The following is a 17,011-nucleotide window of genomic DNA, read 5'->3' as shown; positions in this document are numbered from 1 at the left end:
ATATGCGTGTGTGTGTATGTGCGGGTGTTTGAGAGAGAGAGAGAGAAAGCGATTGAGACGGACAGAGTGAAGGGGAGGGATAGAGAGAGGATTAAAAAGGGAACAAAGGTGGAAGAGCGAAGGGGGGGGGGAGGGCGAGTGTGTGTGTGTGTGTGTGTGTGTGTGTGTGTGTGTGTGTGTGTGTGTGTGTGTGTTGCACTGCGTTCGTGCGTGCGTCCGTGTGTGGAAGCGTGCACTTCTAGTGTTTTTGCTTGTGTGTGTTTATGCACTTGTGCGTGCTCGCGCAACTTTCCGGATACCTGTACACTCCTCTATTTCTAACCCACTGGCACTGCAACTTAAATTCTGGTAATCCAGATACAAGTACTTCTCTGTCATCATATCCATCTTTGTCAGTTCTATTGACTTACTACCATTATTATATATAAGATCCACAATCTAATTCAAGCCCAAACAAAAACCTCTCCGATCAAAATTGGCCCCGACTCGTCTTGCTGTCGATCTTAATTCAGCGAAGAGTCAATAAAACTCCTTCTCTGTTGTGCTCAGTCGTGTCACTATCAGGATCGACAATAAATAAATAATGCATTGCATTGCGGTTGATTTATTCCGTGTAACTGAAAACTCACCAGATACCACCTACCTATAAAACACACACACACACAAACACACCCAGGCACACACATACACACACACACACACACTGTCATACACACACACACACACACACACACACACACACACACACACAAACAGACACACACACACAGTCACACACACACAGTCTAGTCATACACACACACACTTATACACACGCGCCGCGGAAAGTTATGAGAGGCGTACCTCTGTTTAAAACTGCTCGGGACAGGAACTTTTCTCACACACAATTTGAAAGAATGATTGAGTTGTGTTTAAACACAAATTGCCAGCCGAGTACAGAATGAACGGAATAAAGCGATAACGGATTAACTTGTTGTTTTTCCATCGAATGACACACAAAAAAGAACAACAAAAAAGTCATAGAAAATTGCCAATCTTGCATTTTTCTCGTCAATAACATACATCAACTGTGAAATTAATTGATTCGCACAAGGTGTGTCCAGGACGCACGATCAATCACTAAGTTGTCGGGGATCCAGTGACTCAAGAACGTTTAATACTGAAATGACGTCTTCATCAAGGGTCGACAGGTGGGCTGCAGATGACTTGCAAATTAAATGTACAGGATGTCAGTCACCTAAAAAGAAAATCCAAGAAAGACCTAGTTTGTACATGTTATTGACATGTTTCATGTTATTGTCATTGACATGTTTCATGTTATTGACATGTTTCGCCGATTAAACGGACACATTGCTCTCGTGGTGTCTTCCCAAACATAAACATTGTTACGGTAAAGTTTTGTTCAAGTAAGCTGCATGTGTATTTTATCCTGGTAACTGATGAAATCAAGTGAATCGCAGTACGACTGACTCTTCAAGATGGACACACTCAAATCCAAAACGTTGACATGCGTCCCAGCCCCCACGATGTGCAATCTGGCAAATGATCTGCAGAGGGGAGATGAATGTGTGGGCGGGAGGGGGTGGAGAGATGGGGGGGTGGAGAGATGGAAAGGAGGAAGAGGAATCCTCAAAGAAGAAGAGGCAAACAAAGCCAGAAACGTTTCCTTTGGTCATTAATATATATGCAAGCACACACACACACACACAACGTTCATGTCAATGAAGTCAAGCGACCCACAACATTATATAAATGATATAATACAACTCTTGATTAAGACGTACCTCACTTTAACCCCCCCCCCCCCCCCCCCCAACTCGCTCCTGTCTCTGCTTAATTCTGTCACATTTCGGAGCACGGCCTATCGCGCTGAGGAGACATTTCCCCAGGTTTTGATCACAACAACGACGCCTTGTTCAAGGTTTATGTACCTGTCTTTTTTTCTTCTTCATTTTTCTTTTCTTTCTCTCTCTCTTTCAGCTGCCAATAAACTTCCCAACAGCAGCTGTGATTGTGTGGGCCGTCTGCTCTACGTAAGGCTATCAGGTCACTGGTATATATAACAAGTTGGGGGGGTGCGTGTGTGTGTGTGGGGGGGGGGGTGTGATCGAACTTCCAATTTTTTTCCAAGCAATTGCAATGTAAGAAGGGTAGTCGTCCAGATGGTGTGTTGGCATTCACGCTCCGTGACCTGTTGTGAGTGTCAGGAAAATGTGTTTGGACATTGAAAAAACAGTTCGATGGGTTTATCAGTGCTGAAGTTCTAAGGAAGAGCGATCTCTCACTCACTCATATAATATTATGTGTGTTTGTTTGCTGTTCGTTTAACGAAAGTATGATCTCTCTCCCCCTCCTCATCATCTTCCTCCTGTCTCCAAAACCCACCGCCTTCTTTTTCCCAGTGTGACTGAAGGTCCATGTCGCGGCCGGGTAAAAAAAAAAAAAAGCAAACCCACACGTCGACGAGGCTTTGCCAAGTGCCTGAAGCCGCTAGCGTGCCACGAGTTGGGCCACTGTGCCAAATGTGCCCCCCTGCCGCAACCTCCCTCACAGGCACACGGGGATCGAACCGCGGCCCTGAAGGGATCAGGCAGGGATCATCGCCGCTGGCTGACTCTCGCATCCTTTTATGATCCCGCGATAATAGTTCAGCCTCTAACTCAGCCTTGCCTTCCGTCAAAGGTTGTGCAGAGAGACTTCTCTCTCCGGTATCTTTGCTTCCATTCTTTCTCTCTCCCACTACCCCCGTATACAATGTCCCCCTTGCCCCCCTCCCCCATCATTTATTTATTTATTAAGGAGATTTCTATAGCGCATAACTAAAAGCACTCATCCATCCCCACTGCCCAACACCGCCGCCCCGTCTATATTGATTACACTCTTTTCACACCTGTGTGGTTAAAGTATGTATAGCGCTATATTCAAATACTAGTCATGAAATATGTATGCAACAGAAATAGTACAAAAAGTTATTCGCACTCTTGCTTCAGTTGTAGATAGGCTTGAGTGTTGGCGGACTACTCCACACACACACCTCTCTCTCTCTCTGTCTCTCTCTCTCTCTCTCTCTCTCTCTCTCTCTCTCTCTCTCTCTCTCTCTCTCTCTCTCTCTCTCTCTCTCTCTCTCTCTCTCTCTGTGTCACACTGACACTGACACACACACAAACACATCAAGTGACAAGTCACGTTACGTAGAACAAACTTTAGGTTCTAACATGCGTCATCTCATCTATCCCATTTGATATATTCGACATACAATACGATAAGCTTTGCTCATTATCACTGGCCTTACGACCAACACAATTACGATGTGTTACGCAGAAAGTAACACGAAACTGAATCTTCCCTGTTAGCTGTACTCAAAAAACAAACAAAAAAGAAGATTGTACGATCGGTCTCGTAAACAAGTGTGTGTTCCATAATCTGCACAAAAGAAAAGAATTCATCACCAAGTGATGATGAAAGCTTCACGCACGATCTAATAAGACAGAGAAATATGCACTCTAAATAGTTAATAAAGAAACACGAACAAACACAAAAGATAGACATCTATCTATATATATATACGACTTGTGTCTGTGTGTGTGTGTGTTCGCGATGCACGAGCCTGCGCATAATCGCCGAATAGGAATATATATATATATATTTATAAGCTGATCATTCTTTCAAATCCGTCCTACTCAGACTCCTAATATAGGAAACAGACAGACATAGAGCGTGTGTGACTAAGGCACAAGGGCATGTGAGTGCAGCAAAGAGGGTGAGAAACAGGCCATCTTTGATTGCAGACTGAACATTGAAACAGGTCAGACACTGAGACAGAAAAAAAAAAAAAAAAAAGATACAGACAGAAGCAGACACAAAGAGACACACACACAGAAAAACCTCACAGCTCCACAGGAATAAAAAAAAAACTGTCTGTGTTCTCCAAAGAAATTAAACGAGTAGAGGGCAAAAATGAGAGATAGCCTGAGTAGGAGGAGGGAGGCGAGACATCATTTTGGGGAGGGGGGAGACGGGAGGGGGTGCAGAGAAGCAGGGCTGGGAAGCTGAAAGGCAGATTTCACCAGCTGATAAGTGTCTTGGGTCGTAGGGGCTCTTCTCAACATTCTTTTCCAATGAGCTAGCTCACATTCTTTCTGCCAGTTCCGTTCCAGACTTTCCCTCCATCTTCTGCTGTATACATGCCTCTGAGGTGGGTTTTTGTTTTTTGTTTTTTTTGTTGGGGGGGGGTGCAAATCTCAGCTCTCTCTTCCATAACAAATGTAAAATTGTTGTCATCTTTATTTTATTTAATTTATGTATTCTTTGTGCATGTGTGTGTCTTTGACTTTAGTGTTGAAGTGGAGATGTAAATTGTGTTTGTCACTGTCTTCGCGTCATACCTACACTGAATTTCCTAAAAAGCCACTTCCAGTGGATTTTACAAAATCGATTCATAAAAATTCCCACTGCACACAAAGAGCACCCAGCCTGGTAATTTGTTGGTATGTGGCAAAGTGGAACAATCATCTTTTCACATGTAAAGCATGCCCCAAAATGGAACTGTTGACATGAGAAGGAGCTTGCCTTTCACTATTTGACATGAGAAGGAGCTTGCCTTACACTATTTGACATGAGAAGGAGCTTGCCTTTCACTATTTTATAAATGTGCACATATTATACTGTTACTAGTGACAAGGCTACCTTTCTGAAACAAAGGATTTGGTACTTTTACACCGTACACGAATTAGAATGAGCATGGAAATTGAATTGTGTGCTTTGCCATGCAAATGCGTATATTACGCATACATTGTACTATGTAAATACTTCAAGCAGTGGTGCAATTGTTTTATCAAACTGCATTTTTTCTGTCACAGTTAAGAGGACAGCTGCAAACAGTGACCCACAGACAGAAAGAGAGGTGACAAATTTATACCACAGCACCTGTTGTGTCTACTGTGAAATCCTCTGAGTGATATTTATGCTGCTGGGTACACCTATCCATGGCTTGCCATCTTCACCTGACACAATCATCACTCAAGCCTACATTCAGGTAATTGTTGAGACATCTTGTTTATGGTAAAGTGAAATCTTATGTGGATAGAGTAACAGCTCTTTGGTAACAGCCCTCAAGCTCACAGGTAAGGCTATTCTTGCGGATAAATCTCTCTCTCTCTCTCTCTCTCTCTCTCTCTCTCTCTCTCTCTCTCTCTCTCTCTCTCTCTCTCTCTCTCCCTCTCTCTCAGTGTGTGACTGATTGCAATATAGAGAAGTTCATATAAACTAAGAATTGTATTAAATCAGAACTTCTTGCAGTAAACCCAAAACACTGTCAACTGTTCGAAAAGTGAAATATTATATGTAATTTAATAAATGCATAGATCTCCAAAACCTGTTTGTTCATGTGTACTGTGTGTGTGTGTCTGTGTGTGTGTACCCTGCTGGGGTTTTGTATTTCACCAACACATTCACCTGTTCAGTCTCAGTGAGAAAGAAGGATGAGTCATCGTTCAAGCACAGTCACCTTTTCTTCTTTGAGAATGAGAGAATGACAACCGCTGTTTCACAAGATTCAGTAATATCATCTGTTTAAAAATAATACTTCAAAAAAACATATTAAAAAAAGACTTATTGCACTTACAGTTACCCAACACTAAACAGATAAAGAAGCACTTAATGTTTGTTTAAATATATCCAAGGACTATCTACTGCTGGTGGCTGAATTACTCGATAAGTGTCTTTTGTCTCACTCACTTTTAATGATTCTCAGTGTTTAATGTTCCCTATACTGTATACTGGAGTAAACCTGGAACCACTTCCGCGTGGAAAACAAAATATTAAGAAGAGATTTTTCTAGTCACTAAACTCTACTTTCAATATGTTTCAGTGACTAAAATGTTGTTGCTTAATTTCAGTTGTAACTCAGTGCCCTTATAAATTCTCTGGTTTTCCAAGCACCAAAGTGGGTGGGGCAGATCAGCTTTTTTCTCTCTCTCTCTCTCTCTCTCTCTCTCTCTCTCTCTCTCTCTCTCTCTCTCTCTCTCTCTCTCTCTCTCTCTCTCTCTCTCTCTCTCTCAACACTCTATTTGTACCGTGTGCTTCTATCAATAAATCTAGACATAGTCATATAATCATATATGTTAATTATCATTGTAATCATGTTCCATTGATTATTAGTATTAATCCCTCCCTAATCATCTCATGTGTCAGTAATTGTCAAGGCCCGCGCCCATAAAGCTGACTGAATCAAACACTTCAATCGCAGCATCTCCATTCATTATCGTCTGCTCATCAGTCATTGTTGGTATCCTGCTGCCTCCGAAGCATGTTGCGGAGCTGATTTGACACACCAGCGCGATCCCAGTTCATGATCGTTTAATGACTCCAATCAAACAAGCTTCAGACTATAGTGCAACCCTAGCCCACTACAGAAAAAACATGGAGTCAGATCATTGAGATCAAACAATGATTTTACAAGTGTAAAGTAAACGTGAAGGCAAGAGACAGATCGAGTGACGCCTCCCCCTTTTCACTGCGTCGGCTTCACCCAGCAGATCTCAGGGCAGAAAAATCACTGCTTCTCGCGTGCTTCTCGCAAGTACACGATTATGTCGATAGACCGTAGACTAAATAACAATTATCGGTAATGTGTACTCACCAAATCGCTGAGCTTCAGGATCGGATTGGCGAAAACAGCGTTCAACACTACTCTTATCCGCAAGAAGACAACAAGAAGACGATAGGTTTTTGAACAAGCAGGGATAACTCTTAGCCTCGCCTGTCAGCGCCGTTCTGTTTACCTCCCTTCACATAAAACCGCATCGAATGAGAGCTTGCTTATTCACTAAATCATTGTTCGAAAGGCAGCAAACCAAGCGAAGTGTACTTGAAATAATGTTTGGCTTTTAAATTCACTGTCATTGAGGATTTTCATCGCAACAGTATGATCTTAAACTGATGGGGAGTAAAATGTAAGGGCACCTTAAAACTCATTAATCATTCAGAGCAGAACAAGTGATCGAAGGTCGAGGCGACAAAGTGCCTGCATATTTTATGTTTCTTGGGCTGTATAACGACCCTTCAGCAAAATTAATCAATAGCATATCATTTTTCTTTATCTGTTGATCATTTCCTATCATTTCATCGGTTTTCAGCAGTTTTCTGTAAGTGAATTAATGCAAGTCGTTTTATTTGAAAGGAAACTGTCGTCTGCTGGAGGACCCGGTGGGCGTGGCTTTTTCCCACAGCAGACACAAAGCGTGTGTTGCTTTTGAGCAGACGAAAGCGGTGGAAATGTAAACAAGGAAATGAAAAAAGAAACTGAAGGGCAGAGGCCTGCGGGATCGAGTATTTGGGTCGAGATCGGTGCACACAGCTAACTAAGCGTGTGAGCTGGTCTGATCAGGCTGGCCCTGATATGTGTTTGATGGGAAATATAGAACGTGAGAGTGAGAAATTGAGTCTCTTGTCGTTCGGTGTGATCTGCTTGCTATACAGCTTATTTCTAGATTTCCATTCACTTTGTTTCAGAATGTGACTGAATTAATCACACACACACACACACATGCACATACGCACACACACAGTATCTATTCCCACAAAATGTAGGAGCATAAATGCATACACAAACACACATATATGCACACACACACCTGCTGTATACCTACAGCATTCTGAAGTAAATAACATACACTAACACACACACACACACTGTTGTCCTACAGCATTCGGAAGTGATTGAATAACACACACTGAAACACATACACACACACAAACACATTTAAACACACATACACACACTTCAGTAACAAAAACATTACACAATTTTGATCTCCAGTGGATTTTGTCTGCATCAAGACTCATTCAACATCATTATACATATAATGGAGAGAAAAACATTTCCTGACAGAACTTACACAACTTTGTAACAACAATAATAAATAAAGCATGGACATATAAGAAGCGAGTTCTGTCAGAAGGGCTGAACCTTCAACACACAAGAAAACCAAATGGTTCTGCGACTCACCTTCACTATAATTAAGTAATATGATTCAGAAACAAATTATCTGCTGCTCTAGCTCAAGAAAAATTGAAGAAACCGACAATGTCATACATTCTGAACCGAACTAGACCGAGGTACTGGAATATAAGCTTCAATAATCTTCAAGAAATGTAAAATGTTTGATCCTTTTCAATTTTTTTGCCAAAACTTGACCCCACTGTGACTTGAAATTTGATTAGGGTCAACTAGACTTGAATCATTTCTTTAAAGTGTGTTACATTTCAAAGCTCTAGTTTTAAAAAAGCGTTCAAGATACTTGGATCATTTTTCATTTTTTTATCCGAACATGATTCCCTTTGAAATAAATGTGATGAAGGTCAACCAGGAGGTTTTCAAACCTTAGAACTGTGTTTCAAAGCTCTAGTTTCAAAAACCTTAAAAAAAGTTATTTTCCATTTATGACCAAAACACAACCACTCTGTGACCCCAACATTTGACAAGGGTCACCCAAACTTGTGTAAACTTGTAGAAGTGTCCAAAGTTTCAAAGCTTTAGTTTCAAAAACGTTTAACAAAATAATTTTTCCATTTTATGATTGTAACCCTGACATTTGTTAAAGGTTAACCAGACTTGGAATCAAAAAACAAGAAAGATAAGTTGTTGGAACGTTTGTTATTGACAACACAATATGTTACATTCACAGATATTTCATTGCCTCGCTTGTGTCTTCTCCGCAAGCGGCTCTGAACTTTTTGCCAGATAAGTCTTTTTCTGTTTAAATTAGTGTTTGTCTGTGCACTTAAAAGACCGCTGTGTCGAAATATCTGTGAATGTAACGTATTGTGTTGTCAATAACAAACGTTCCAACAATTTACCTTTCTTGTTTTTGGATTCTAAATTTTGGAATGTTGGCAGTCTCTTTGTTTTTGGATTTAACCAGACTTGGGTCATGTCTGGAGGTCATCAAACCCCAGAAGTGTGTAAAGTTTCAAAGCTCTAGCTTCAAAAACATCTGAGAAAACTTCCAGTTCACGGACAGGCATACAGACTAACACTGCTCTTTACTAAGACTCACTGATAACTCAGGTGAGTGGACAAAAGGGAAGGGAAAAGATTTGTAATGTTGCTCTAAAGAAAGCATCAATAAATATACTAAATGTAAACTTGTATAACACTTATGGTAACCTCAAAATTTATGAAAATAAATCAAACTAACAAACAGAAGCATTTCTGTAAATTTGGCATTCCTCTGATTTTAACACTTGATAAAGACATATTTTGTGTGCCCGATTGGGCCTCTGAATAATTAGGGGTTAGATCATACTGTTATCAACAGCCAATTTTATGTAACAATGATGACTAACAATTACACAATCCTAGAACAGGAGACCCAGACTTCTTGCTGCCCCTCACCCCCCAGAAAAATTCTGATTTAACAGACCGAAGAGAAGAAAAGAGGCACACAGGTGGGAAATAATAAATAACGTACAATTACGGAAGACACTTCCCACTCTCCCTTCCCCTTTTCTTTGTTTGTTCTTTCAAGTCTCATACACCTTAAATAAATTTCAAAAGCTATAAATAGTTGTGGCACTGACTTGGAAGGCAGCTTCAAGTTGACAAAAGGTGGGATTCACATCAAACTAATGAGAACCAACAACCAAAAATAATCCTCTCTGTGTTACATCAGTTGATGACTTCCATAGTATGCACTGAAGTATCTCTGCAGGAGACTGGGTTTGGCAAAATAAAAGAGACACTGACACTCAAACCTTCTTTTATTGTGAGGCTTCCAGCCTGTACACAAAACAAGATGGGGAGAGAGAGAGGGGAGACAGCGATTATAAAACCCAAAGACATGTGCAGTTTATTTATTTATTTATTTATTTGGTGTTTAACGTCGTTTTCAACCACGAAGGTTATATCGCGACGAGGGAAAGGGGGGAGATGGGATAGGGGAAAGGGGGGAGATGGGATAGAGCCACTTGTTAAGTGTTTCTTGTTCACAAAAGCACTAATCAAAAAATTGCTCCAGGGGCTTGCAACGTAGTACAATATATGACCTTACTGGGAGAATGCAAGTTTCCAGTACAAAGGACTAAACATTTCTTACATACTGCTTGACTAAAAAAAGACATGTGCAGGTTGGAAACAAAACATTGCAAAGCAACAAAAGTATTCATGGCATCCACTTACAAGGCAGATTCAAGCAACAAAAGTATTCATGGCATCCACTTACAAGGCAGATTCAAGAAACAAAAGGTGGGATTTACACTCACAATAGAGTATTAACAGCCAACAAGTCGCGTAAGGCGAAATTACAACGTTTAGTCAAGTTGTCGAACTCACAGAATAAAACTGAACGCACTGCATTTTTTCACAATGACCGTAGTCCGCCGCTTGTGGAAAACGCAGTGAAATTAACGAGCCTGTTTAGCGCGGGGGTGGTTGCGCTGTGCTGCATAGCACGCTTTTCTGTACCTCTCTTCGTTTTAACTTTCTGAGCGTGTTTTTAATCCAAACATATCATATCTATATGTTTTTGGAATCAGGAACTGACTAGGAATATGATAAAATTGTTTTTAAATCGATTTCGGAAATTTTGTTTTAATCATAATTTTCATATTTTTAATTTTCAGAGCTTGTTTGTAATCCAAATATAACATATGTACATGTTTTTGGAATGAGAAAATGACGAAGAATAAGATGAAATTATTTTTGGATCGTTTAATAAAAAAAAAGTTTAATTACAAGTTTCCGATTTTTAATGACCAAACCCATGCATTAGTTCTTAAGCAAAGTCCGGCCTTCGTCAAAGATTGCTGTGCCAAAATGTCAATCAATTTGATTGAAAAATGAGGGTGTGACAGTGCCGCCTCAACATTTACAAAAAGCCGGATATGACGTCATCAAAGGTATTTATCGAAAAAATGAAAAAAACGTCCGGGGATATCATTCCCAGGAACTCTCATGTTAAATTTCATAAAGATCGACCCAGTAGTTTAGTCTGAATCACTCTACACACATGCACAGACAGACAGACAGACAGACACACACACACACACACCACGACCCTCGTCTCGATTCCCCCTCTATGTTAAAACATTTAGTCAAAACTTGACTAAATGTAAAAATAATCATCTCTTTGAGTTTCATGGTCAGCGCTGAAGCACCTCTGCTGAAAACTTGGATTTGCACAACAGAGATACACTGACACTGTGCATGCAGGTGGGAAATAGAAGTCTGTGTGTGTGTGTCTGTGTGTGCGTGTGTGTCTGTGTCTGTGTGTGTGTGTGTTTGTCTCCAAGTGTGTGTGTATGTGCGCTTTGTGTACATGTGTGTCACTGTGTGCCTGTCTGTGTCTGTGTGTCTAGATGTGTGATGGTGCGTGTGCCTGTGTTACGTGTGTGTGTGTGTGTGTGTGTGTGTGTGTGTGTGTGCTTGCGTTTTTGTCTGTTGGTGCGGACGCGAGTGCATTTATGCCTAGATGTCTGCCCACATGGGCGCATGTGAAGATTTTTCTGTATATTAGTGATCTGGGCACCTGTATCAGGGACTATACATATAACCAAGTCTAGAGCAGAACTTGCACTTTCCCTGAAAAAATCTTCTTTGGCTGCTGCTATTGTGTCAAGGAGTTCCACAGGCTTGGATAATCTCTTAGCCCTCTTGACACACAGACGCTCACTAGAACGTCACTTCATCAACGGTCAAGTCTATGACTTCACGGACATGTCCACTGCTGCTGGCATGGGACACAGAATAAGAGATGTCGGTCTCAACCTCCTCGGTCTGTATACTGTTCCAGGTATCTTCGTCAATGACGATTTCGTCCACCGCTCCCAGATCCTGTGTGGTGTTAGGTTCGACTCCTTTTATCTGTGCGTTGCTTCCCGCACTTCCTTGAGACAGCACTGTGCTAACAGTAACACCAGGTTCCTGATTTTGTGAGATCGTGCTTTCGTTTCTCATCATCTGAGCACTGTAGACATTGCTTCCAACATGTTGCAGGCTGTTCTTTTCACCTCCCTGATTCAGCGAGTTCACAATTTCAATGTCCCTCACATTACCTCCGTCATGTTGCAGGCTGTTCCTTTCACCTCCCTGATTCTGTGAGTTTACACCTTCGACGTCCATCACCTGGACAATGTGTGCATTACCCACCACAAGTTGTTGATTGTTCCTATCACTTTGAGGGTCCGAGCTGTCATTTCCTGTGCTATGGGGACCAAGTAAACTAGTCCTCTCACTTAAAACGCTGCTGCTTCCACTCTGGGCATTCACGTTTTGCTTTTCTCCACTCTCAGCACTTTTCTCACCACCCCTCTCACTCTCATAACTGTTCTCACCACCCCTCTCACTCTGAACGCTGTTCTCACCACCCCTCTCACTCTGAACGTTGTTTTCACCACCCCTTTCACTCTGAACGCTGTTTTCACCACCCCTTTCATTCTGAACGCTGTTTTCACCACCCCTTTCACTCTGAACGCGGTTTTCACTGTCCCTCTCACTCTGAACGCTGTTCTCTTCCCCTCCCTCTGCTGCGCGAGGAACGAGATACACATGGACCAGGCCTTGCTGCCCCCCCTCCGCCTGCTGTTCCACCAACACGACGTCCACCGGCTGCGACGTCTGCGTCTGCAAGCCATCGATGAAAGATGCAATGTCCACCACCTGACCTCCGGCAGGTATGGTCAGCGCTGGAGCACTACTGCTTGCTCCGGAATTGTTATCCACACCATTAGAAGGTGTAGAACCATCGCCTGCAGTACCATTCGCAATTTCATATTGTGGCACTAGCGACTGGTTGATGTTGACGATGTTCTCGCCTTGTAACGGCATTGATCTCAGACTTGGTCCTATAATGCTCATGGGACTTTCTGGGTCTGGAACCTCGGACTCCACAACCACATTTCTCGAAGACGGGGAAGATCGTTGGCCTTTCATGATGAGTGTGGGTCGAGCGACTTTGGGAACAAAGGCAGCAGAGTTGCTTTTGCTGCTGGTGCTGCTGACAAAGGAATCCACGCTGCCAGCATCACTGGCCGAGTCATCCATCTCTTCTTTGCCGGCCGCCAGCTTTCCTTGGCTCATGCTCATCAGAATCTCCACCACTTCATCGTTATGCCTGGAATGGGATTTTAAATTGACATTAGAACAACAGCGGCAAGAACAAAATCAGAAGCAATGAAACTGCGGATATTGATTGACAAAAAGAATCAAAATGATTATGAAATAAAAATCTTTCAGAAAAACGTTATTGGTCTCTGACCGCTTTTCATTTACATGAGCGCATATTCAAGTCAATGAGATTTTTCTAATCGATTGAGTTCATGTACTTCTGATTCTACAAAGTCATGTAACAGCATGCACGTCCACACACACACGCACGCATGCATGCACGTATGCATGCATGCACACTTACACACATGCACACACAAAAACTTGAAACAACCGGGTGAAACCGAGCAATGATAACTCTCTTACCCAGCAGCAGAGCGTCCTCGCTTGGTTTTCTTGTAAGGTGGAAACATGCCTCCCTCTGAAACAACCCCCACAACAAATCAGGTGAGAAAAAGAAGACTGACAACGATCAACCAGCACTCACAGTGAACAGGTATTACGAAAATGATGTCAAACACTACATCAATGATATCGAAATGATTGGAAATGGAAAACAAGCATTTCCTCAAGAGAACACTTTAAAGGGCAGCTGTTGGGTTCTGGCTCTCACAATCCATTCAGCAGAATGAGTTCTCATGTAATTGAAACTATACTTAAAAGTTACTTGGTGATTTTTGAAAGCTTGATAACACCAGTCCCAAGATTTATGACATACTACAATGCCTTTAATCGAAGAAAGTTTGCGTTCTTGGCCGAGTCGATGCAGCCGGCTCGAAAATGACTTCCCTTGGACACGTGACGTGTACAGCGGAATCGGCCGGGTGGAACGGCGCCCTCTTTATGCCGTGCAATGGGCGCAATCGGGTAGTCTAGTCATGCCCTCAAGCATACTTCACGGGTAGGTGAAGAGAAACTAAGGACGGGGTGCGAGGGCGACTTCTCCCAGGATAGAACATTTCAAATAGTAAATAACGGAGTTCATAACATGTATTTCGCCCGCTATTTTCAGGTTTTCCCACTTGAACCCTGTTTTTGTTCAACTTATTGGCAGATATTGTCACGCGCCGAGGGACACACACACACACACACACACAAACACACACACACACATGTACGCACACACACACACGTGATACACACACACACACTGACACACACAGACTGACATACACAGACACGTGTAATCAAACACACACACACACACACACACACACACACACACACACACACAAACACACACACACACATGTACGCACACACACACACATGTGATACACACACACACACTGACACACACACACTGACATACACAGGCACGTGTAATCAAACACACACACACACACACACCGGATAACCATCACAAACACAGTTTGACAAATTCATCTTTGATTTTTCGTGACCGAACCCCCTCCCCCATTTTCAACACTTGCTTCACTGTTTCATCTTTGCCTCCATCTTTCTCCCCTTTATCTTATCTCGTCTACCTACTTGAGTGAGTAACTGAAGAGGTTTTGTCATCATCTCTATACTAGGTTTTCCCACCGACAGAGTTGGTGTTTGTCTTGAATTCGGTACCTCACACGTACATGGTAATTGGCGTGACACCTCAAGCGGACCTACTTCATAAGTGTAAAGTGCCTGACCAGTGACAAAAAGGTCTGTGGTTGGAACAACTTTATGATTCAAACGGGTGGATGGAGGAGTAGCAACAGCATGAGAACCACTCTAGAAATGACTTGTGAAGGTTGCAGTTGGTCAGATTATGAGAGTAAAATGGGAACGTGGGTCTTGAGAAGATACCACCACTCTAATACTTTACTTTGTGCAAGAATTAATCACGCGTACAGGATTACAGATGTCCAGTTGTGGTCTACATTGTACTGTAGTTTTCGCAGCCGAGCGGCCTTATCGGTTTCTGCCAGTGACGTCACAGCAAGCAGGCCAGAGGCTCACGCTGCGTCGGCTCTTCTTGTGCTGACAGAGTTGTCGGTCGCAGATTTCACGTCGTTTCGGCCTGCCAACTGCTTCATTTTCTTGCAGATTGTGAATACTAGCAGAAAGTTTTACGCATTTGAATGGTTTTAAACTGTCGATAAAAGTGTGTTCTTGTGGACCAAATCCACAGCTTTTTGTTGAATCAACTCGAAAAACTCTTAAACACGTTTTTGCACGCAACTCTGCACATTTTTGTGGCCAGGCAACCCGACAGCTGCCCTTTAAGACCGGAGTCGACTTTCAAAGCCTTACACAGCTTCACCACAGACTTTTCTCTTCTGCACTTCATGAATTCTGCAAATCTCTATTAAAACATTACTTTCTGATGCTTCATTCTTTGACATAATATCCAACACACGCTCCGTTTTATATAATAAGGAGAAAAGCAAAGATTATGGAGAAAAGCACACAAAAAGAAGTAAAATACTAACTTTACGTATATGCCATAAACCACACCCCCCCCACCCCCCACCTCCACCCCCCCCCCACCACCACAAACAGTCACATGATCCACGGGAGGTAACCATAAGACTCCTCACAGTTATGAAGAATATAAAAGGCACACTACACATAAAAAGAGAAGGGAAAGAAAGTGGGCACTGAAAGAAAGAATCATTATTCCACTATGAAGACTGGAACTGGTATACCTCTCGTAAAAGAAAGAGATAAGAAAGAAAGACAGCAATAAAAGAAAGAAAGAATCATTATTCCACTATGAAGACTGGAACTGGTATACCTCTCGTAAAAGAAAGAGATAAGAAAGAAAGACAGCAATAAAAGAAAGAAAGAATCATTATTCCATTCCAAAGAAAGACAGCAACAAAGGAAAGAATCATTATTCCATTCCAAAGAAAGACAGCAACAAAGGAAAGAATCATTATTCCATTCCAAAGAAAGACAGCAACAAAGGAAAGAATCATTATTCCATTCCCACAAAACAAACCTTGGTGGAGTTTTTTGATTTGCCTTTTTTTGTTGTTCTCTTTACGGTCCTCTTCCTCCCCTTCCTCCTCTCGCTCAGCAGATTCCTCCTCATCCTCTTCTGCCTCTTCCTTCATTTTCCTCCTCTTCTTCTTCTTCTGTTTGGCTTCTTCCACAGCGTCCTGTCGACGTTTCTCAGCTTTCTCTTCCTCCACAGCCTTTGTGAATGTTTCTCTGTCGAACGACTGACGCTCCCCTGTGAGAAACGGACACTTGAACTTGAATGACAGGAAGATGAGGTAATGGTAAGAAATGGCAACGCTTCTTTTTAGCCACAGCGCCACTTCACTTTTTTTACTTAGATTTTACTTTTACCAAAGGCTGTGTCCACATTTTTTAAATTTTATTTTACCTGAATGTACATAAATATTCAGATCGTGACTCTACCTGGATGTAAACTTAGAGTAAATAACAAGAGAAAGAACTGTTCAAGAACAAGAACAAGAACAAATACTTTATGAGCTGTTTTTACAAAATAGAAATGTGTCTTTAGGCCTGCCTCAATTTAGAGTTGTACCTACCACCTCAGAGCTGTCTTTCAAACACTGTAAAACTAAACGGCACAGCCAAAAAGCCAATAAGAGATCCAGAGTTAAAAGGAAGATGGCGGAACGAAATATTGCATGTTCATATAATGATACCACTCTGCAAGGAAACGCCATTCGTTCACAAACTGCAAATTATTGCGACAAAACACAACCCTGTAGTCACAATAAAAAATAAGAACATAACATAAAATTATAACACAAAGAGAGAGAGAATGAACAAACTTTATTTTACAAGGATAAAGGTTTAAGGCACATTGCCTTGTCTCCACAACTTCCTCGGTCTGTATACTGTTCCACAGAGAGAAAGAGAGAGAGAGAGAGAGAGAGAGAGAGAGAGAGAGAGAGAGAGAGAGAGAGAGAGGGGAGAGAGAGGGAGGGG

At 42.0% G+C, this 17,011-nt stretch overlaps 1 protein-coding gene and 1 long non-coding RNA gene across 2 annotated transcripts; one reads left to right on the top strand and one right to left on the bottom strand.

Moving 5' to 3' along the window:
* The first annotated feature begins 1,971 nt into the window (after nt 1-1,971).
* On the top strand, nt 1,972-7,462 carry LOC138956743 (uncharacterized). The gene is made up of 3 exons (XR_011452781.1): nt 1,972-2,046; nt 4,860-5,035; nt 7,181-7,462. It is a non-coding gene; the product is annotated as an uncharacterized lncRNA (long non-coding RNA).
* A 328-nt stretch (nt 7,463-7,790) lies between these two features.
* Nucleotides 7,791-16,348, bottom strand: LOC138956744 (dentin matrix acidic phosphoprotein 1-like; the record flags this gene model as incomplete). The annotated part of the gene is made up of 3 exons (XM_070328017.1): nt 7,791-13,112; nt 13,472-13,526; nt 16,047-16,348. Coding segments are annotated over 3 exons (1,798 nt in total), but the record flags the coding sequence as incomplete, so codon positions are not given.
* Between the last annotated feature and the right edge of the window lie 663 nt (nt 16,349-17,011).

The sequence above is a fragment of the Littorina saxatilis genome, unplaced genomic scaffold (assembly GCF_037325665.1).
Source record: "Littorina saxatilis isolate snail1 unplaced genomic scaffold, US_GU_Lsax_2.0 scaffold_2240, whole genome shotgun sequence".
Lineage (NCBI taxonomy): Eukaryota > Metazoa > Mollusca > Gastropoda > Littorinimorpha > Littorinidae > Littorina > Littorina saxatilis.
The sequence above is the reverse complement of the archived record's forward strand: the minus strand, read 5'-3'. Positions and strand labels throughout refer to the sequence as shown.